This window comes from Peromyscus maniculatus, chromosome 4 (assembly GCF_049852395.1).
Source record: "Peromyscus maniculatus bairdii isolate BWxNUB_F1_BW_parent chromosome 4, HU_Pman_BW_mat_3.1, whole genome shotgun sequence".
NCBI classification, from domain to species: Eukaryota; Metazoa; Chordata; class Mammalia; order Rodentia; family Cricetidae; genus Peromyscus; species Peromyscus maniculatus.
This window is the reverse complement of record NC_134855.1, coordinates 36780081-36802891: the sequence shown is the minus strand read 5'-3', so window position 1 is coordinate 36802891 and position 22811 is coordinate 36780081. Positions and strand designations below refer to the sequence as shown.

The 22811-nt window shown below is 40.5% G+C and overlaps 1 protein-coding gene across 13 annotated transcripts in view; it reads left to right on the top strand.

The window, feature by feature from the left end:
* The window catches only part of Ccdc148 (coiled-coil domain containing 148), a 284674-nt gene that overhangs the window by 156444 nt on the left and 105419 nt on the right, over positions 1–22811 (top strand). For all 13 annotated transcript variants that reach the window (XM_016003164.3, XM_076569531.1, XM_076569535.1 and 10 more), the window contains one exon: positions 16700–16840. In XM_016003164.3, coding sequence (XP_015858650.1) covers positions 16700–16840 — 141 coding nt within the window. The remainder of the gene's footprint in view (positions 1–16699; positions 16841–22811) is intronic.

Genomic DNA, 22811 nt, shown 5'->3' with positions numbered 1-22811 from the left:
GGCTGTGGTCCAGCTAATCCACTAATGGCTGTCTACCAACAGAAGGTCCAATAATTCAGGAGTTGTTCAGTCTATAAGGCTACATATCTCAGCTGGTCTTCAATATAAGGCAGAATGTTGAAGAAGTAGGCTCTAATGCCAGTGAAGGAATGGACTTGCCAGTGAGAGTGAGAGCAAGCAGACAACAAGCTTCCATTTTTTATATAGGCTGGCAGCAGAAGGCGTGGCCCAGATTAAAGGTGGATCTTCCCATCTCAAAAGATCTGGATTAAATGTATACTTTCCCACCTCAAAGATCTGAATTAGAAGAGGGTCTTCCAACTTAAATGATTTAATTAAGAAAAAAAATCCCTCACAGGTGTGACTGGTCACTTGGATTTTAGTTAATTCCAGATGTAGTCAAGTCAACAACCAAGAACAGCTGTCACACCAGCTTTCGTGTGCTTGCTAACAAAGGCTACATCATTGAGGCAAGCCAGAAATGGACTCTGCTGTCAAAGTGGTAACAACCCAAACTTTTTTTTTCCAGCAGATCACTCTATCTGGACAGCTTCTGAGAGGGTAGACTTCATCTGCACCATCTGGCCAAAGCTTTAGTGGCTGGAGTGATCAGGATCCTGTGAACCAACAGGCTATCACTCTCCTTTGCTGTTTGCCCTACCCCTACAGAGTGACAAGATCACTGTTGCTCAGGTCCTCTCCCCAGACCTGCTGTGAACCCTTGTGGACAACAGCCCTTTCTTCCATTAACACTGACCCCTGTGCAAGCCACCTCAGTCTTGTATGAATTCCACGAGGCTGCGTTACAAAATGTATAAGTGAAATAAAGCAGTGCAGACACACAGATTACTTTAGTCTTCACGAACTAACTTTTAAGCAAGTTCATCTTACTGCTTTCGATAAATCCAAAATATTATAGTCACGTGTCTTCTTGTGATTCTAACTAAAGAGACTTGTTTTTGAAAAAAAAAAAAAAGCCCACAATTTAGCTTCACTGAAGATATGATTAAAAATAATAGTCACCAAAGGAGGTGGGGGGGGCAATTTGTCCTTCTGTCCCTCTAGTGTAGGTTCTATGCTCTGGTAGTCACTTTCCCTTAAAACTAAAGTGCTTCCAAAGGTGACTTCTGAATTTTTCCTAAAACAAAGTACAGTTAAGCACTCACATATGAGTAATTGAACTTGGAAAATGATCTCAAGGAAGAAAAACAAGGCTTTGAAAGAGTCAGACAAAGGAGAAAAGGCCATTTCCTGGATGTGTTTTTTGCTCGTCTTTTTTGGGAACAACAATGAGGATGCTGTGAGGAGCCCCAGAGAGCATGCTCCAAAACTGTTCTTCCAAAGGATGAATGAGAAGGGGGTACCCACCAGATCCCATCCAACACTGGTCATGGGCTGCATATCTTTCTTGTTTTTCTAAATGTGTGCATCTGTTAGAATGAACATTCTCCGGCAAACATTTCACATGGGGCCAAGAGGACAGGAAACCTGGGAGCAGAAGGTGAGAGGTAGAGGGTGCAAGTGCAGTGAGATTGAGCTGCTGCTGGGACATGCCTGTGAGCAGCTGGTGACTACAACACCAGCAGCCGGAGGTTTGGTCAAGGCCAAAGCGTGCATGGAAAGGTGTTCAGCTGGTGAAAAGGAAGTCAACGTCACCATTCGACACCACCTACACTCAGTAGTAAGGTTTTCACCAAAAAGAAATGAGATGGTCTGGTTCCCACACAGTCGCAGGTCTGAGCTGCTGAACCAGCCATCTCCGACAGGCACAGTGATAGAAGGTTTTAGAAATGACCCCTCTTGAGTAGTTGAATGGTACCACTGAATAGCAACTCCCTCCAATCTTATCAGCTATCACTCTATCATTCTCTCATGGCAATGTTCCAGAAACTCCTATACATTGAGCTGGTTGGGGGACTGCAGGCTTGAGACTTCCATCTTAGGCGGGCTGTGGCTTCATTTCTACACTGGAACTGACTCAGTGCCTCTGCAAATCTGCACAGTTACCAGATCCTGAGTGATGCGCTGTTGGAAGAGTCTCATCTCAGTCAGCGAATCTAGTCAGCAGGTCTCAGATTTTGGGTTTTTTTTTTCAGGTTTTGTTGTGAACCTGAATATTTTTATCTGTTTCTTGAATTTCTAAGAAATATGTTATAATACCCACTTCATAAATCATGGGTCCAATTAGAAGGTGCTTTAGAAAATGTTAATGTAATTGGAAAATATATTACTTTAAAAAATGTATTACTCTAGTAGTTGCCAGTGAAAACCCATTAATTAAAAATAGAGAAGACAGGAGATAAGTGCTGGTGAGGATACAGAGGGAAGGGGGCTCTGTGAGCCGCTGGGAATGCGAATGGCTGCGGACCCTAATGAAAAGGATACGGAGGTTCCATAAAGAATTAAAACTACCGTCCAACCATCCCTTTACTTCATGTTTTCCCAAGGAAATGAAGCCAACAAGGCTTCAGCATTCCCATGTTCATTTCAGCATTTTTAAAATAGCTCTGATATAGTGATAATGCAAGGGTTGCCAAGAGGGGTGTGTGTGTGTGTGTGTGTGTGTGTGTGTGTGTGTGTGTGTGTGTGTGATGTAATCCAGACACAGTGAAATATTTAGCCAAGAAAAGAAAGCAACCATAGCATCTATGACAACGTGGATGAACCTTGTGGGCAGTGTACTCAGTAAATTAAGTCAGACAGAGGATCTCCACCACTTTGCTGACACCGCTTACAAGTATGATTTCACGTTGAAAAGGAAGCGACAGGTAGAAATGCAGTTAGGAGGTAGAGGAGGGACTTTTTGCTCAAGGTAAACCTTTCAGCTGTAGGATCAAGAAATTCAGACTTAACATACAGCATGGTGACCACAGTTAGTAAAACTGAGTTGTATACTTGAAATCGGCTTAAATGTTCTCTCTACAAAACCAGACCAAACCAGGGAACCACGATTTAATTAACTTAATTGTTATGAGCATTTCACACAATATTTGGCTGTCAAGTAATCACAGTGTGGGGCTGAAGAGGGTAAGAGCATTCTTGCAGAACACCCAGATTTGGTTCCCAGCACCACATGGCAACTCACAGCCATCCAAACTCTGGTTCTGGAGAGTCCAGTGCCTTCTTTTGACCTCCTCAGGCGGCAGGGATGGTGTACACACACACACACACACACACACACACACACACTTGCTGCTTATCTTTGTTCTCACATGGCAACATCCGACCAGGCTCAAAGGTGGATACATACCTACTGCCTTTAGGTGGGGCATGCAGGATGTGCACCCTGTGCTAGTCACTACTTACTGTGGGGAATGTGAACCTGTGCAAAGGCTGAGGATAGAATAGTATTGTGATCTTCTTTTTCACTATAGAAGGTTCAACATAAAATTTGAGAGGGGGAGCCTGTTGGGAAGCCATCATTAGATTAGTAAAGAGATGATGAACGCTTACTTGAATGTTATGCTTTTTAGTTGATTGTGATCTCTGTGGCACAGGATTGGGGGCTGGATGTAAAAGACACCAGAAAGGGTTGCTCTTGACTTAGACAACTGGGTGACCTGTGATACTACCAACTTAGTTAGATCGTGCAGGTTCTGAGGGAGGGACTGTCGTTCTGTTCTGAATTTGTGGCTTTTAGATATTTGCTTGAGCCTCACAGTTAGTTAGATACCTGAAATTAGAGCCACAGACTTGGGAGCTCTGAGCCCATTTGTGGTACTGGAGTCCCCATGTGTTGAGTGATAAGGAGCAGACAAAAAGAGAAGACCATGGAGATGCCAGAGGGCCCATGGAGAATGCGGTCTGGCTAGCTAGTGGAGTTGTACAGTTGGTATTAGTTCTGACATGTTCCTAACTCTAAAAAATATGTTCTAATTTGATTATGAGTTAGAATCATTCTCTTGTTAATTTCGCAGACTATACCCTACTTTATAAACAAATGACAATACCATTCAGGATTACAGCTCTTGCCTATGTGATCTATGAGATGAGTATAGAAGATTAGATGCATGGGAAAACTAGAATACCACAACTCACTAGACACTTTGGAAAATACAAAGATATTTTCAATGTTAAAGAAAACCAAGCCATTTGCACTTAAAAATATATAGAATTACTAGGCAGTCGCGTTAGCTCTGCTATGACAGATAGCATCTTCTTTTTTTCTGGCTGAGAATAATCATGAGTAAGCAAATAGGGCGCCTTGAAAGACAAAATTCAGATTTCTAAATCTCTCAACATAAGTGGCAATTAGAGTCACACCATCATGCTTTATGTGTTCAGTTTAATATGGTTTTATGGATTAGGACAAAGTAGTCTCCTTGGCTGAACAGTATGGAATTTTCTGTGCGGGCTCATATCTATTCCTCTGAGAAACATAAGCGAGTGTTGGGGAAGTTGGAAGAATGTGTAAATGGGCTTCAGCGGAGTTGTCATTAACAAGTAAAATTGTCTGAATCTCCAACATAAAATGAATGGATTCCACATTGTTTAGTGTTTATCTGCTCAGAACATTCATTTTCGAGGTTTACTATGACTTTATGGGAAAGAATAAGATTCCCCATTTCTATGGACACATTCTAATTCCACCACGACCTCCTGCCTCTTTCTTAATGTCCTTTTGGAAGAAATTCAGTCTGAGGGAGTTTAGCCTCTCACAAATGCTCAGGTAATGGGTGTGCTAAACTTCCATTAGCATTTTGGTGATAATCTGAGGCAGGCCTCTATGCATAATTATAATTGGCCATTAATTTTGTGGTCTATACTTCATCTTCCTCTCTTCTCTCCCTCCCTCCGCTCCCCCCACCCTGTTTGGAGATACTGCCCCCCCCCATTGTACTCTGGCTGTTCTCTCTAGAAAAAGGCATCAGGCAGTACACAAATATCTAATGTTTATTACTGAGTAAGACAAGTGAAAGGGCCCTGCTGATGATAACGAAGTCACTTTCTTTTATGGTTTTCCCCAGTTAATATTCTTGTGATCTCTGTTTGACTTCTCTGCTTGGCCTCCTACAGAGGTGAGATGTAATGAGTTTCTCATTCGAAGAGTCTGAAGTCCTGCTATGATCCTTAGATCAGCTTCTGTTAATTCTGTGCTCTGTCTAGGAAGAAGTAGGCAGAAAGGGAAAGAATATTGTCACCGAAGGTGTTCTTTTAGGGTCTTTGTAAGGTAGGGAGTCCATAAACTGTAATCACTTTTACACACTCCATAATCGCTTTCTTCAATTTCCATTCTTGCCAGTGTCCTCCATTTCACAGCTTCAAAATGGTCTTGTTCCCTAAAAAGGAGTGCCCCCACGTTTACTGATCTATGAGAACTTCTCTTGAGGTCCTGTTCATTAAAAATAATAACTGTAGTGGAAATGCAGACTGTTGAGGTGTGTGTTTATGTTAACATAGACCTGTGAATTTAAAATCATTTACTGATGCTGAATTACAGCTATGGAACTTTCACCTTCTCCCTCTAGGCATTCCAGTCCCCTAATTACAAGAAAGTTTTTTGGTAGCTTCTTCTCAACAGTCCATTTCTCTTGCATTAGTTAACTGAATGCCTTGTTAGGCAAATGTCCTGGGTATGTTATTAGTACTTCACTTTTAACTGTAGCCAAAGGAGAAAGCTCAGAGCCAGAGTCAAAGCGAGGTCATAGGTTCTAGGGTTAGGTTTCTCTGTCATGCAGCCGTGATGCAGAATTCAATTTGGGGCTGGGCAGAAAATTATCTTACTTTTTTAAAGGATGTCTTTAAGATCACATAGATATTTAAGACTAAATTTTATTGAGTTATATTTTTAAAATTTGGCATGGATGTTGTGTTGGTTAGGTTTTTGTTAACTTGAAACAAGTCAGGGTCTCCAGGGAAGAGGGAACTTCATTTGAAAATGACTCCATCAGATTGCCTGTAGGCAAGCATGTGGGGCATTTTCTTGATTAGTGATTGATATGGGAGTACTCAGCCCACTGTGGGTGGGGCCACCCTTGGAGAGGCAGTTTTAGAGTGTGTAAGAAAGCAAACTGAACAAGCCATGGTGAGCAAGTTAGTAAGCAGCACTCTCCTGTGGATTCGGCATCAGTTCCTGCTTTGACTACTCACAGAGATGGCCTGTTATCTGGAAGTGTAAGCCGGAATCTTTCATCTCCAAATTGCTTTCAGTCATGGTCTTTGACACAGAAATAGAAAACTACATAAATATTGTTTCCAGAACATGGGAGGGGGGGTGTATAATACAATTGTGATGTATGCATATGACATTATTCATGAACAAACTTTTTATAAAAGATAATAAATTACTCATTATATTTGAAGCACCTCCACTAAATATTTGCTTATTTTAGGCAATGTGACAATTTCTCATGAAAACATAAAAGAGAACAAATTGGTGTCCCCCTACCCACGAGGGATGAGGGATATGGCTTTATACATATATATCATAAATGCATATATATATATATATATATATATATATATATATATATATATGGTACCAATCACAGAGGGAAGGTGGTAGAATCCTTTAGAGAAGTGAGGACTATTTGAAGATTTTAGGTCATTGGGCATACTTGAGACAGAATGTGGCACTCTGGTCTCTTACTATGTTTGTTTTGCTTCCCGGTGGCCCTGAGATGAGCTGCTTGGCTGAACCATGCACTCCCCTTCATGACCCATGGCTTTCACAGGAGCAATGGGATCAAGTGAACATGGGCTGAAACTTCTGAGACTGAGCAAAACATATGTTTCTTCTTTCTTAGTTCACTATATGAAAGACTGTGCTATAGTAACAGAAAGCTGATGATATAATTCTACTCACAGTGTATGGAACATGAACTGTAGTCTTAATGTGAAAACTATTGAACAAAGGAAAAGAGAGGGAGAAAAGGAGAAAAGTTTGACCAAATGTGCAGTTTGAAGGTATCTTCTCTGGCTTCAGGACAGTGGGAGTAGCAAGAATGGAGTCCGGGAAGTCCTCACACAGTGGGGCTGGTGACTGCTGAGGTGGTTGGGGAGATCAGTCAGTGTAGCCAACAAGATTTGTGTATCTGGAAATGAGGGGCCCACAATGCTTAAGTAATTCCTGAGTTTTGGGCTTATGCAAGTGGATGGTATTTGCAAGTGTGCATTATTATTGCTCCACTTTAGATTAACCTGAAGTTCAAAATGGTTAAACATCATGCTCCAGGGAACCCATTAATAAGTCACCAAGGCACAACTCAAGCTCTACTTTATGACTTCAAATCCTCATTTCTCCAGTCAGTACTGTGCTTCAGAATTGATTTCAGAAGGACTGTGCTCGATGCTGTCGGCATGATAGCTTTTTCTTTAGACCATGGAGCCATAGCATCTTAGCCTTGGGAAGCATTATAGTGAGTTCCTAGGGTTTCCGAGCTCTTTTGGCCATGACCCATAGTGAGAAGAATATTACACCACAAATGAATACACATATAATGGAAACAAAATTTTCTTAGAAATACTACCACTGCATATCTTGAGGCGTGCTGTTTTCTTCTGTTTCCACTTACATAAAAATGCTAGCTGCTATTCACAACATTGATTTTATAATACAAATTATAAGCTATTTGAAAAAACACTGAACTGGTCCTTTTAAATTTTAGAAGAACTGGAAAGTGATTTTTTTTAAAAAAGGAGAAACTATTACTGATTTTTTCCTCTCTCTTTTTTATAAATTGAAAATAAATTTGTTCATACACTATGTTCTAATCATGATTTTCCCTTCCTCATCTCCTCCCAGATCCTCCCCACCTCCCTACCCATCCAAATCCACATCTTCTTTCTCTCTCTCTTTAGAAAACTAACAGGCAAATAAAATGAGAAAACAAACCAGAATGAAATAAAACAAACAGAAAACAAAGCACAGACATGAGAAACACACACACACACACACACACACACACACACACACACACACACAAAACAAAAAAACAAAAAAACCCTCCCCAAATACCATTGAGTTTGTTTTGTGTTGGTCATCCATGCCTGGGCATTGGGCCTGCCCTTAAGTATGGTTTGTATATCCAGTGGGACTCCATTAGAGAAAACTAATTTGTCCTTTGTGAATACTTGACGTTTGGAAATAGCTTCTGGGTTAGGGATGGGGTTCATGTCCACTTCCCCTCTCAGAGTTGTGGGCCTCCTGGTTTGGACCTGTGCATGCTGCCACAGCCATTATGAGTTCACGTGTGCCTCAGCCCTGCTGTGTCTAGAAGGCACCCCTTCCTTGGTGTCTTCCATCTTCTCTGGCTCCTACAATCTTTCTGCCTCCTCTTCTGAATAGCTCTCTGAGCTCTGAGGGGAGGAGTTTAATTAAGACTGAGTGTTCCAAGGTCTCTCACTCTCTGCACATTGTCCAATTGTGGATCTCTGTGTTATTTCTCATCTCCTGTAGGAGGAAGCGTCTCTGATGATGGCTGAGCAAGACTGATCCATGAGTACAATAGAATGTGGTTAGGAGTCATTTCATTGCAATGTTCATTTAGCAGAACAATTAATGTTTGGTTTTCTCCTAGTTCTCAAGTTCTCAGCCACTTGAACAGTGTCAGGCATGGGTTCCATCTCACAGAGTAGACCTTAAATCCAATCAGAGAGATTGGTCACTCCCACAACTTTAGTGCCAATATTTTGTGCACTAATGTATCAGGCAGACAAGTCACCATTGTAGACTGACGGGCTTGTAGCTGGGTTCATGTTTATTTTTCTCCTCTGGTAGCATGCAAAGTGCCTCCCAGTACCAAGAACACTAGTCAGTAGGGATGAAGGCTTTAGTTAGGCACCAATATGATGCATCCCTGTTCAATGAGATATGTAGGTGTTGTCTCCTGCAATAGAGACTCATCACCAGTTTGTGGAGAGCAACCAATAGCCTTGGCAATCACCTGAGTTGTTTGGAGGTTTTCATGAGGTCCTTTGGCCAACATCTCAGATATAACCCATTTCTGGAAGTTTTACTTGGTGGCAAAATATGTCTTGTTGGGACTTTGTCTCCTTCATTATTTGGTGATTCTATTTAGATTTCTTTTTACACCCATACTCACCCTCACATGTTTCATATGTGTGTGTGTGTGTGTGTGTGGTGTGTGTGTATGTGAAGCTTCTACTGTAGCAGGTTTCCTCATGATGTCTCAAATGGCCCTTAGTGTAATCTGTACCTCCCTGTGTTCTCTTTCTCATTTCCCTCTTCATTTAACACATCCATTCCAGTGCCCCTCCCACACCCTGTACCATCTCTCTATAACTATTTATTCTCTTTCTCCTTGCTTGGGGGATCCTTCCCTCCCCCCTAGTCCTTTACTCTATGCCTAACCTCTGTTTATACAGATTGTAGAATGCCTATCGAAAGTTTAAAAGCTAATATTCACATTGAGAAGTGATTTTCTAAGACTTAGCAGTCAATAGGCAAGTGAGTTTCTGATTCTAAATCACTCTATTAGACAACAGGGCTCTATCACCTTCATCTATAAAATTGACTGATAGGTTTGTAAATTTTGTTCCTGTAAAACAAACAGACAAACAAACAACCCAATTGTTGATTATTTTCTGCTTATTGGCATTTAGTTTGTTTCTTTTTGGGAAGTCCTGTTTTATACTAAGGTAAGGCCATCCAGGATGCAATTAAGTCAAGAGTTACATTTTGTTTGAAAAGTAATGGATATGGAACAGTCAAGATAATAAAGAGAGTACAATTTCTGGGAGTCTGGAAAAGACTAATAAAAAGCCACAGAAAATGGAAAGCACTTATCAAAGAGGGGTGATAAAAATGCACTTATGAAGTTACCCGAGAATCCAGAGGATAATTGTGAGGCAAAGAGGACAAGCCAAGTAGAGAATAGAAAGCCTTAATAACATCCACGACCACAGGACCATTTCTCCAGTCACGTTAAACAGAAATGGGGCACATATGATAGAAAAGCCTAGGCCCGAAGCACTGAAAAATGGTGGAACATTTGGGAAGAATTTTAATGGAGCTCTCAAAGTATTAAAGGTTTAATAAAATGAAAATTTGACATTTATTCAGCCGAACTGAATTTGGAAGCTTATAGTAACATAAAGGGAAAAGAGAAAGGATTTCTGCGCTGCCTTTTACGCATGTACTCCAACCTTCGAAGAAATATGAGATGGGGGTGGAAAATCCTGACAAAGTTTCTAGATATTTTTCCCATTAGGCAAGCACTGATGAAATCCAGGAAGCATGGGCACAGGCACGACTTGGGGAAATCTTGGGTCCCCCCACAATGGAGGCATCAGAAAGTGGAGCACGAGATACGAAACTCTCTGTAGCCAATCCTAAGGCAGACACAAATTGTCATTATCTTACTTCTAAGCGTATGTTAAGAACATGGCCCATGGGGCACAACACTCTAAGAACACTTGCCAACTCCCCCCTCCCCCCGCCCCCCATGCCATGTAAACTCCGGACAACTTAACAACACAAATTTACACCAGTTCTTAAGAAATCGGGAGCCCATGCAGAGGATTTGATCCATGTTGTATAGAAGAGTGACAAGATGCCAGAGACATAGAGAAGCATCTGGTCTGGATGTGGTGAGTTAGAGCTTCCCAGGAGAAAATGAATCCATGCCTTTACTTAAGTAGGGTAAGGAAGAGGTAGGCAGATGAAGGATAAAGGGCAGGCTTGAGAATTTTAGGATTATATCACATCACAGAATGCCCTAAAAAGCATAGCACAGGCCAAGCATACTATAAGCCCCGGCAAATGTAATTTTTAATGTTTTATTATTATCAGTTATGGGTACTGGTCAGACAGGACCTTTTTGATTTCTCCCCCCAAATAACTACAGCTTACATATGCTTTCATAAGTGTGGCTGATGTAACATTAATGTTTAATTATCTCTAATTGTTTAAAAGGCCTATAAAATACTGATGTTTCTCACTGCTATTCATTATGTTTGAAAATTAAGCTGCCGAGTATGTCATATATTGTGACCTTTCTATATTAGGGGGCTGTGAAATCGAATCAAAATAATAAGAACTGTTGAGGTCACCCAATTATTTCCCTCCTTTAACATGCAAAAACTTTGAGAAGCATTTGTTCAAAATAGTAATATTGTTGGTTAGTTGCAGAGAAGCGATGGATATGTCTGTGTTCAATATTCATTTTCTCTATACAGTATTGACATAACGGATTTGTTTTTTAAAGCCCACAACTTTGATGTAAAAATGTGTTAACATTGTTACCTTGACATTAATTCCAGTGATTGCCTTTGAAGTATTCAGGGCTTATTTATTTATTTTTTTAATTTTTCTCTCTAAGAATGTATGTGCATATTAACTTCATTTTAACTATTTATTTCACTTTACAGCAAGAGTGAGGAATACATGCTAAGCATTCATTTCAAGTCCTGAAGTTATTTGTGGCAGATGAACACACTCTTGGTGCTATTTGTCCTCTCTTGGGCTAATACTTCATTCAGAGATGGCACACATGGCAGGGATATTAAAGCATTAACTAAAGATCTGGAAAAAAAATGTCCTATAGTTAATAATGTGAATAACACTTTTCTTAAAACGTGCACCTGGCTACCAGGGAGGCAATGTTCTTTCATGGTTATTATTGTCACGCGGTTATGTTCACATGCTCTGTTTAGAGCTGTGTAATTAGCAGAGCCCTTAAAATGAAATTGCCAGAATGTTCTTCCGAGCTGTTCTTCCTTTCACTCAGCATCATTCAGAAGGCTTCTGTGCCTTTTTCTGCCTATTGTGCTGCTATTGATTCCTCTGCCCACCTGCCAGCTTTCTTATTATTAGACCGCTCAGAAAAATCTAGCAATGGGTTGTCTTTCTCTCCACATCCAACTCTCTTTTCCCGAGGATCCATTGGGTAAGATCTCCCCCCCCCCGCCCGCGCCCTCCCCCACCTCCCCCCGGTGGTACCCTTTCTCCCCGCTCTTCACCTTAAGCACTATGTGATTTGAAAAGCCCCATTTGACTGGACCCGTTGTTACCGAGCCTGAGCCTGACTCCCATTGTCAAGATCACACAAGTCTGTCTTCAATCATCATGTCTTTGGGTACAATTATAATCACAAACAATGTTATGAATTACTGACTTCAGGTAAACGTAGGAGGCCCCTGGCAGTTGCAGCGGTTCCAATATGAAGTGGAAGCAGCTTGGTTCCCGAAGGCTCATGTCTTACTCTAGGTTCCCTGGCCCCATTGCTTCTTTTATCTCTTGCTCATATGTTATCTGACATATGTAAGCCACTGGTTTGTGATTATTGGACTGCCTGTAGTTTCACAATCCTGTCCTACAATCTATCTGCAGCCTTAAAAAAAAAATCAACATACTTTATCTTTTCCGGAGAACAGAAGAGGGATGTTTTATATTGCAAGTGCCAGAAAATGGCAGCTTAGGCAAATTGTTGGGCAAACTGTTCAGTTTAATTTGATTAATTACATATAAGGTCATTATTAAGTACCTATCATGCACCGGTATTGGCTTGACAGTATAGGGTGGAGGCAAGTGTATGAAATATGTTCTAAGTGGAAACAATATGTTTAGTATAATTAGTGAGCAGTTATGGCATGGTACATGAAGTAAGAGACAGAGGTGTATGTGTTGGAGAATGTTTGTTGAAAGCTGTGAGTCATGATTTGGGCCCCAGCTGAGTGATAAGCATCTTATGAAATAGAGGGAAATTAAAGACATTCCAAGTAGGGAGTATTTGTATCTATCACTCCTTGAAGTTAAGAATAAGAATGAGTTGGGGGCTTAAGAGATGGCTCAGTGGTGAAGAGCAATGGCTGCTCTTCTAAAGGACCTGTGTTCAATTCCCAGGACTTCCATGGCTTCTTATAACTGTCTGCAACTCCAGTTTCGGGAGATCCTATGCCCTCTTCTGGCTGCTCTAGGTATGAGGCATGCACATGGTGGACATATACACATACAGACAAAACACTTATACAGATTAAATAAAATAACTTAAATAAAGAGTTGGTGTCAACATACAATTAAAAAGAGTAATAATAAGAATGGCCATTTGAGGCAGAGCCAAGGAACAAGCTTGCCTAGAGATTACATATAAACAAGATTAATGTGGGGTTATGAGTGAGAAAGTCAACTTAATCAATTGACATCACCCTCATGAACCTTCCAGTCTTGTTCAATACATTTGGCTAAAAGATTTTCAGTGAACTAGATAATTACAACCAATCTCAAATGGTTTTAAAATTGATTTATCATAATCTCATCTAAGCTTATATATATATATATATATATATATATATATATATATATTATATATAATCACTAAACTACATATAAATATAAAGTCATCATGTTATATATATATCAACAAAGATTGTTGTGAAATGAAAAGGAACAATTATATTGTTGGGTTTACACAATAAAAACAATCCATAGTCCAGGGAGACTTGTAGTCCCACTGACAGAAGCAGGTATTTGAGGAAAGACATGTACTCTGGTCTTAGTGTGAAGCTTTTGCAAGACCACAGGCCCCAAGTTTAACTTTGGAAGTCTGGATCCTAAAAGCAAGAGCAAATAGGAGTCCTTAAGAATTTATGTAGAGTTGGATTACAGGCAGAAAGAGCTGATGATGATTTTGCAGTCAGCCTCCCCAAGAGATGACTTCACAGAAGTGGCTTAAATAATCAAATGGAGGTTAAGACTGGAGGTGAAAGGGCACAGAGTGGAATGGATAAGGGTCAGGGAGAGACAAACATGCAGTGTTGAAGGTGCAGGAGAGCTATGCCATGGCATGCAAAGGAAAGGATCTTTTCTTGGCCAGGATGGTCAATAGGTGGAGGAGAGAACAGAATTATCCCTTTGAGTGTTCAGGAGGGAGACTATTGGTAACAGTTGTCAGGACTCTTGATTTTGTTTGTAGAAGTTGCAGATAAAAGACTTAAAGGCAAGGTATGCAGCAGGATTCAGACACAGAGGAGGTGTTCTAGGTCCCAGGTCCAAAGAACTGGGCCTTGCTGATTAGAGATAGGTGACACTGTACTTGCAAACCAGTAGGTGGTGTTTTCTTTCTTATCTTCATAGACATGGCAAGATATGTTTTTAGAAAACTAAAAATTTGAAGTTAATATAAAATATTTAAAGAGCTAAATGATTTAGAGGCACTTTAATCATATTTGGGTGGAATTATTTTTCAATTTTTAATTTTGTGTGTTATTAATGAATGATGCTTGAATCAAATACTTGCAAAATTATGCATTACTTTTTGTATAAGTGGAGTTTTGCACACTTGTGCATTTTTCCTCACTGCTTTGTCAGCCACATGTGGACAAGGATCAGAAAAAAGTTTGATTTTATTTTTTTTTAGTCTGATTTATTTTTTGTTTATAGAACATATATGTTTATAAAAAATGTACCCAGCTTAGAAAGGCTATATTAACTTTACCCAACCTAGAAAGGTTAGAATAACTTTTTAAAAATCTTTCAAAATAATATTGAGAGGCTCTTTTATCATGTGGGCAAACCTCCTTCCAATAGTCTCTCTTTGCATAGACACACAGATAATTTATGCTAATGAGATCATACTATAAATGTGGTTTTACATTGTTTTTTGCATCTAAAATATTATAGAATTCTTCATATCAACAAATACAGAAATTTAGCATCTTTTCTAATCATAGGTATTGTATGAATGTACCAAAGTTGGTTTCAGCTAACTTCTATTGCTGGGCATTTAGACTTTCCCCAAATTTCCTGTTTTAAACTATGCTGCAGAGAGCATTGCTAAGGTACATTTTTGTGCACTTGTCTAGTTGATGGTTATATTGTTTGTTTGATTTCTGTTGCTGTGATAAAGCACCAGGACCAGAAGCAACAGAGCGAGGCAAGAGTTTATATTTCAGCCTACAGCCGATAGTTGATCATGAAGGGAAGTCAGGTCAGAAACTCAAGCAGGACGTGGTGGCAGGAACTGAAGCAGAGGCCATGGAGGAATGCTGCTCATTAGTTAGCTTTCTGTGGCTTTACTCAGCCAGCTTTCTTATAGAACCCAGGACTACCTGCCCAGAGCTGACACTGCTGATAGCCTGATAGTGAGCTGGACTCTCCCACATCAATGTCCCACAGACTAGCTCCCAGGAAATCTGATGGAGGCATTGTCTCAAATAGGGTTCCCTCTTCCCAGATGACTCCAGCTTGTGTCACGTTGACACAAACAAACAAACAAACACCCTAACCAGTACAATGGGTTTTGGATAATTTCCTGGAAGCAGGGATAATGAATGAAAGGCTATGTGTATTTTGTATCGTGATATGTATTTACATATTGATAAAAGCGATGAAAAGCATTTGTCTACCAGTAACATATCCATATTCATACCCAGGAAGTTCTTTTCTGTGTTTTCATCTTAATTTATGCTCACTTTCCATGCTTATAAAATAAGGAAGCTGAAATCTGTCAGTACTTCTTAAACCTTTTAAGGTCTTAGGACTAATTCCAGAGTTGGGGTGGTGGTTGTACATGTGAGTGGGTGAATGTGTCCACATGTGCATGTGTGTGTGTGGATGCATGTCCATGCATGTGTAGAGGCCTGTGATCAGTATTGGGTATCTTCCTTGATTGCTCTCTCCCCCTTACCGTTTAAATTCCATTTTCATTTCTTTTGTGTTGTCTATGTGAGTGGGCACACTTGTGCCACAGCATTTGTATGGAGGTCAGAGGAAAACTTACAGGAATGGAACCTACTTCTCTCACCCATGTGGGGACTGATCTCAGGTCATCAGGCTTGGCAGCACACACCTTTACCTGCTGAGTCATCTCAATAGCTCCAGCTACCATAATTTATTTATTTTTTTTTACATTCTGACTGAAGTTTCCCCTCCCTCCTCTCCTCCCAGTCCTTCCAGCAGCCGCTTTCTGTGCCCACCTCCCAATCCACTCTTCCTCCGTTTCTGTTCAGGAAAGAGCAGTATGAGGAATAGGTTCCCAAAAGCCAGCAAAAGAGTTGGAGACATCTCCTGCTTCCACTGTTAGGAGTCCCACAAGAAGACCAAGCTACACAGCTGTCACATACATGCAGAGGGCCTAGGTCAGTCCTACACAGGCTCCCTGGTTGTCGGTTACATCTCTGTGAGTCCCTAAGAGCCTAGGATAGTAGGTTCTGTGGGGTTTCTTCATGTGTCTTTGACCCCTCTCGCCCCTACAATCCTTTCTCCCCCTCTTCTGCAGGATTCCCAGAACTCCACCTAATGTTTGGCTGTGGGTCTCTGCATCTGTTTCCATCAGTTGCTGGATGAAGCCTCTCTGATAACAATTGGTGTAGGAGCCAATCTCTGAGTATAGTGAAATATCGTTAGGCATCATTACGTTGACCTCTTTTATTTTTTTCTCCAGTCATGTTTGGTTCTATCCTAGGTCTCTGGGTCATCCAGCCTGTGGGTCTTGGTGTTCCAGGCAGTGTCAAGGGTGGGCTTACTCTCCTGGCCTAGAATTTTTTGAAAGTCACAGATTCCTTGCAGGAAAATCATAAACTTTTATGACTTTCTGAGTTCAGCTAAGGAGTGTCTGAGTGAGTTATTTTAAAGTTGCTGTTTTCTATACCAGCTTGCACATATATCATATCCTCATATGCACATATAATTTATATGTACGTTTGGAAAAACTTGATCTCCTTGATGCAGAAACTTGTCCCATGTGAAATCCTGTGTTAGTGCATAGTTATTGAAATGAAGGATTTCTATGTGTTTCAGGTTTCTCAATGGCGAGCCCATCAGGAAGAGCTAGCAAGACTGGAAATGGAAATTTCCGTCAGAAGAAGAGAAAGGGAAGAGGAGAAAGAGAAACTATGGAAAAAGAAGGAATTGCTACAAAGGGAAGAGGCAAAGATAAAGGTATAAAACCTCCTGTTTCCCTGGATGTGGGAGTGGGGCCTTACTTGCTTGGTTGGGCTTTGGTTCTCTTTGGTGTTTGACACAGAACTCTCCCAGGCTGTTCTGGGAACATTTGTGAGAATTGAGCAAAGTCTTGCTTTATATATGACTGTCACAGATTTGCAAGCATGGAAGAGAACCTGTCTTGTTGCCTTGAAGACAAGGTATCTGTGACTAAGTTCATTCTATATTGGGGGGGGGGGAGAAGGCAAATTTTGCGGCTATTCTTATTCTTAAGTCTTGCACTAAGGAGGGACATTGTGAAGCTTCCAGTGTACTGGGAGAGCATTTTGGTTTATGGTAATGTGGCAAATGATAGTTTGAAATGTACTTGCTGGCACAATATATTGTACCAGGGACAGTATACAATTCATGGAATGCCAAAAGGCCCTTACAGACTTCACTTCCTGACTTATTATTTGTTAGATTTTTTTTTCAGTAATACAAATTTACCATTCTTCTTTGGAGCAAATGCTTGTTTCTAAATCTTACAAATACTCACCAAAATCTCATCCACACTCCTAAAGTGTGCTGCTGCTCTGTAGAGCATAGAAAGGCTGGAGGGTTGGTTTCATTATCTTATTACAGAATTTAGACATTTTGTCTGTTGCTACAATAAAAATTCCAGAATTTGCAGTAAAGATATTTAGTCAAAAACGTTATTAGCGTTATCAAGCAACATTTTAAGGAACTGCTGACTCTGGAAATCATTCACAGAAAGTGGTTACCTCGTGACCAGCGCAATGGAAGGAAATCGATTCACTGGCAGACCTCCTGCAGTCTTGCTTATGAGGGCCCAGAAAGTTCACCTGGATTGACTTGATCGGCATGATGTGAAAAATGACTTTTTTAAAAAAAGTTGCTTATAATGCTAAGAATGACTGATTGACTCATGGCCACTGGTGGACTACCCTTTGCTCTTGCAACCATGGTTAAGTCTGGGAAGCCCTTGTTGAGAAGCGTTTCCTTCAGAGTTCAGTACTGGGGGAGGAGGGCACTATGGACTTTGAGTCTCTAAGCCAACTTGGCTGGATTGCTGATCTGTCACTTGTCATTGATCTTGACTTGTGCCATGCCCTTTCACCCGAAAGCTGAGTGAAGTGGAAAGCAGCACATGTCCAAAGTGACACCCTGAAGGTTCTGGGGCCACTTGACAAAGTCAGCCGCAAGGGATCAGTCTTCACAGCTTTTATATGTTTTAATTAAAAATTGAATTCTATTTATTCTCCCAAAAAAGTAAATTGGGTGGTTTTATCAGGCCCACATGAAGAAAGATGATTTTTTAAAAGGAATAACTGCATAAACATCAATAATTACTAAATATTGATAGTGTTAGTGAACTGTGTATCTTTGTGGGGCAACTAAACGATTATTTGCTATCATGAAAGTCCAGTATTTGATGTATATATCCCTAGTTTTGTCTTCTATCTAGGGTGCTTTCATAGCATTTCTTCCCTTTAAGTATGACCACAGAAAGCATTGTATATCTAAGCATTCGTTACATATAGTAGCTCCTTCAGTATCATGGAAAGAGCCTTAAGTAAAGTGCCATTTTCCTAAAGGTTTACAAAGACCAAGACAAATAAAATAAGTCAATTATTGATCATGGGAGGGAGCACACTGAATTGTGGAAGTTAGATTCAGGTTGGGCAGTTGGCATGGATACTCAGGAGAGCATGGCAAGACAGTATTCACTGTTTTCTTTGCAGTCATGACATAAAATCTCTAGAAGAGAAAGAAATGAGTTTTAGAAGGTGAGAAAGAAAGACTTGATGAGTTTTCAGGAAGGAATGACACTTGGCTTCAGAAACACCAAAGCAAGTGAGCAAACAAACACAGAAAGGGTAATGGATGATTGACAGCTGTGGTGGCCAGGATGACGGCAGGATCAGTAAAGCCTAAGGCAAGAAGGCATGATGGAGATCAAGGAGATTTTCAGTGACATTAGTTGCAACATCCTTCCCACATTTTAGAGTGCAAGCCCTAACCTATACCTAGGAGCATGAAGGAAGTAGATGCTGAAAAGAAGTCAAGATGTCCATATGCTTAGTGCATTTGGGGCTCCAGCTGCATTCCATTAAGGTACCTGCAGGGTCTTACTCAGTGTTTTGCATAATGATGAGGGGCATGTAGAAAATGCAAGACTAAGATCTTGTGGCGACCTTGCTGTGTTTTTGATACTCTGAGATTTGATTTCAACACCTAGAAATTGTATAGGACCAATGTATCTGGTTTATTTCACTTATTCTCTTTTCAATCATATTTTTTTCATTTAGGGAATACTTTTAAAATACAAAGATTAATATATTAGTATTCATCATGTAACAGTGAGAATTTTTAATATGCTTTACATTATTTCACATTTTCAAAAAGAGCAAGCAGAGTATCAGAAAGTTGAAGTCCTTTCCTGAGGCCTTAGTCAGCACCTTCCTCACTTGTTCCTGTCATCCCAGAATAATATTATAGCTGTTAAAACAATTTAACATGTAAGCTATGATTTAATTTTTTTTCACGGGCACTACCATTCTGCAACACTCCTTTCCCCCTCCCAGCTTGTGTTTTAAATCAGTCCTGTGTTAACAATGTGGGGTAGAGCTGGTTTGTTTTTTTAATTGATGGTTAGTATTCCACAGTAGACACAGCTGCCGGTTTCCCCATCTTCCCCAGCGGATTTCAGCTCAGTCGGCAAAGGTTCACTGTTCTGTTTGACATGCACCTGTAGCAGCCAGGCCCACATCCTTTGGCCTAAGCAGAGCTTTCTCTAGGTGCTTCTAGGAGTGAAATGATTATGTGGTTAGGATCAACATATTTCAATTTCATATGATTTCTAAACTTTATATGGTTATCATAATTGTTTTTAGAATTCTGTCAATCTGATAAATGTGAAAAGCATCTCATTAGTGTTTTAATTTGTATTTCTGTGTTTCTGAGACTGAATATCTTCTTATGTTTACTGGGAAGTTTTCTCTTTTATAGATTCCTTTTTTAAAAAAAAAAAAGATTTATTTATTATGTATACAGTATTCTGCCTGCGTTTATCCTTGCAGGTCAGAAGAGGGCACCAGATCTCATTACAGATGGTTGTGAGCCACCATGTGGTTGCTGGGAATTGAACTCAGGACCTCTGGAAGAACAGCCAGTGCTCTTAACCTCTGAGCCATCTCTCCAGCCCCTTATAGATTTCTTATTTGTACTTCTTTTCTATTTTTCTATTTGTTTATTAATCTATAGCTGGGGCTTATAATTACAGGATGCAACATCTTAATCAGCTATTGGAGTTACAGGTATTTCCCCCCCTCTGGTCATTTGCCTTTTAATATTGCCCAAAGTTTCTACAGTTTCACAGACATTTTAAGTGATTAAAGAAGGAAGGCAGTTACGTTTTCTTTGTGAATTGTGCCTTCCTTTCTGAACTGAGATCCAGTAATGACACCACCTCTGAAGACAGCTCTTATTTTTGCCTCTGCTGAGGGCTATGTACATTTTACTGGCTCAGAATCAGCTTCTGTGTTATTGTCTGGACCTGGGACACCGTGCTGTGAGCCTGTGTGAATGTCAGGGTTCTCATGCATGACACTAGCTTAGCATTCTGCAGTGACCCCTTTGATCCTCTGGTGCCCAAGCATAAGTAGTCCTAGAGCCACATCATCGTGTGATGATCCCTGCCCTGGTGTCTGGTCAAGTTCTGTGTCTTGGTCCTAGCTCCTAGCAAGGTGAAAGGCCAGTTGTGAGCTACTCAGTCCCTTGTTAGGGTCTGGTCTTCCTCTGACTTCAGCTGCATCTCCTTGGTCTGACTTAGAAGTCCATCTTTCTATTAAACCCTGGGGCAGTGCCTGTGTGTATATGCCTCTGTCTGTCTGTCTGTCTGTCTGTCTGTCTGTCTGTCTCTCTCTCTCTCTCTCTCTCTCTCTCTCTCTCTCTCTCTCTCTCGTGTTATGTGTGATTTTGTTCAGCATTTCTACATATTTAAGGTTGGAGAGTTCCTTTATCAGCAGGCACCCTGATCAAAAGTTCTGGCTAACTTTGTTAATTGCAAACTTATATTCTCTTTGCCTTAACTATTTTCTATGCTAGAAGCAAACAGATAATCTCTTATAGGTGATAATCCTGCAGACAGTGTCCTCAGACTGAGACACTCCGCTCTCCTAGGCAGTTCTCCTCCATTCTCCCACTGCAATTTTGCTCCTGACTCTACTTACTCCTAAAGAAGCAGCAGAGGAGCCAGAGAAGCTCTGCCATGCAGAAGACCTCACTGGAGGATGTCTGGACAAGATGCCCTCTTCTTCCTGGTGCTTTTTCCCTGTGATTTATCTTTCAGGGCTCGCTTGCTAAGAGAAGGTTTCAGCTCTAAAGTTTACTCTTCTTATAGGTGCCCAGCATCCTAGATTCCCTCTTCTCCCTGGTTTAAAACTCCAGTTGGATAGAATATTCATACTTTTCGAGTTTTTATCTCAAGATTCAAGGAAGATGTTGATTAGCTGAGATTAGCTAAATTGTTAGCTGGTAGGTAATTTTCACAATTTGAATGAGCAGAGGACTATTGTAAAAAACGAAACTGCTAGATGGGCCTTAAACTGACTGATATGTAGTATTGTTCTCTGTACCACCCTTTTGCTGTATGTGGCTCTTAGGAAGGTGTGAAAATATCATAAAAATTGCTCTATATCATAGGATTCTAGGAGGTTCATTATTATGGGATGCCAAGTCTAGGATTCAATGGACTCCAAGGCAAGAGTACTTGCAGCTTTTCTCCCAGGATGGAGATTGTGATTAAGGCTCATATACTAGAGACATAATGTTAGTTCCAAAGGTGAGAGGAGGAAGACCACTGACCCAAATCACCATGGCCAAATTAATTAAAACAAGCAATTAATTAAAGCCAGAGGTTTCTCTCCTGCCTGCCTGTTCCCAAATACCCAGCAACCACTTCCCAAATAATTGACTCAGAGGCTTAATATTACTTATAAATGTTTGACCGGTAGCTTAGGCTTATTACCAACTAGATCTTACACTTAAATTAACCCATAATTCTTATATATGTCTAGTCACATGGCTTGGTACCTTTTCTCAGTTGGACATTCTCATCTTGCTTCCTCTTCATCTGGCTGGTGACACCTGACTCCACTCTTGTTCTTCCCAGAATTCTCCTAATCTGGTCACCCTGCCTATACTTCCTGCATGGCCAATCAGCATTTTATTTAATCAGTTTCAGTGACAAATATTTATAGTGTACAAGAGAATTATTCCACAGCACAAGCTTTTTAATTCATGTACACGGGCTGCCTTTCCCTAAGGCAGGGTTTGGAATTCAGCATTTGTTGTGAGGAAGACAAGGCTTTTATAGCTCAGGGGTAGGGGGTTTCCAAATGGGGAATTTGGTGGGCAAAATAGTAGGGGTTACAGGGGCAGAGCATAAGCATACCAAGTTAGTCCTACACTAACAAGGCTCCTGAAACAAAGGTGGGCATCACAAGTAGTCATAGCAACAGGTAGTCACAAGAAGGAAGTCATATAACCTTTTGACACAAAGGTAGGGTTACAAGATGATTATAAACAATTTTTAAACAAAGACATAGTTGCCATTCCTGGAATAGGCAGTCCAAAACAATTTGTAGTTAAGGTTACACCTGGGTATGCATAGCCCAGTCCTTGAGAAACAGAGGTTTAATCATAAACAGGAATGAACCTAGTTTGTCTTTACTATAAGATGACGTTTAAGCCTAAGATGGAGGTGGGCTGGTTCTTCAATATGTCTTCCTTGGCACAGTGTTTTACAGTTCTCTGAAAACTTCTGGCCAACTCCTAATGCAGCACTGCAAGCAACTGAATTGGGGGCATGACTAGGGAGAGAAGGATGCCCCAGTGGGTATTTAATATTCAGTCTTCTCTCAAAGATATTTTAGGGAGGGATCTGCCATTTTGTGAATGCTCA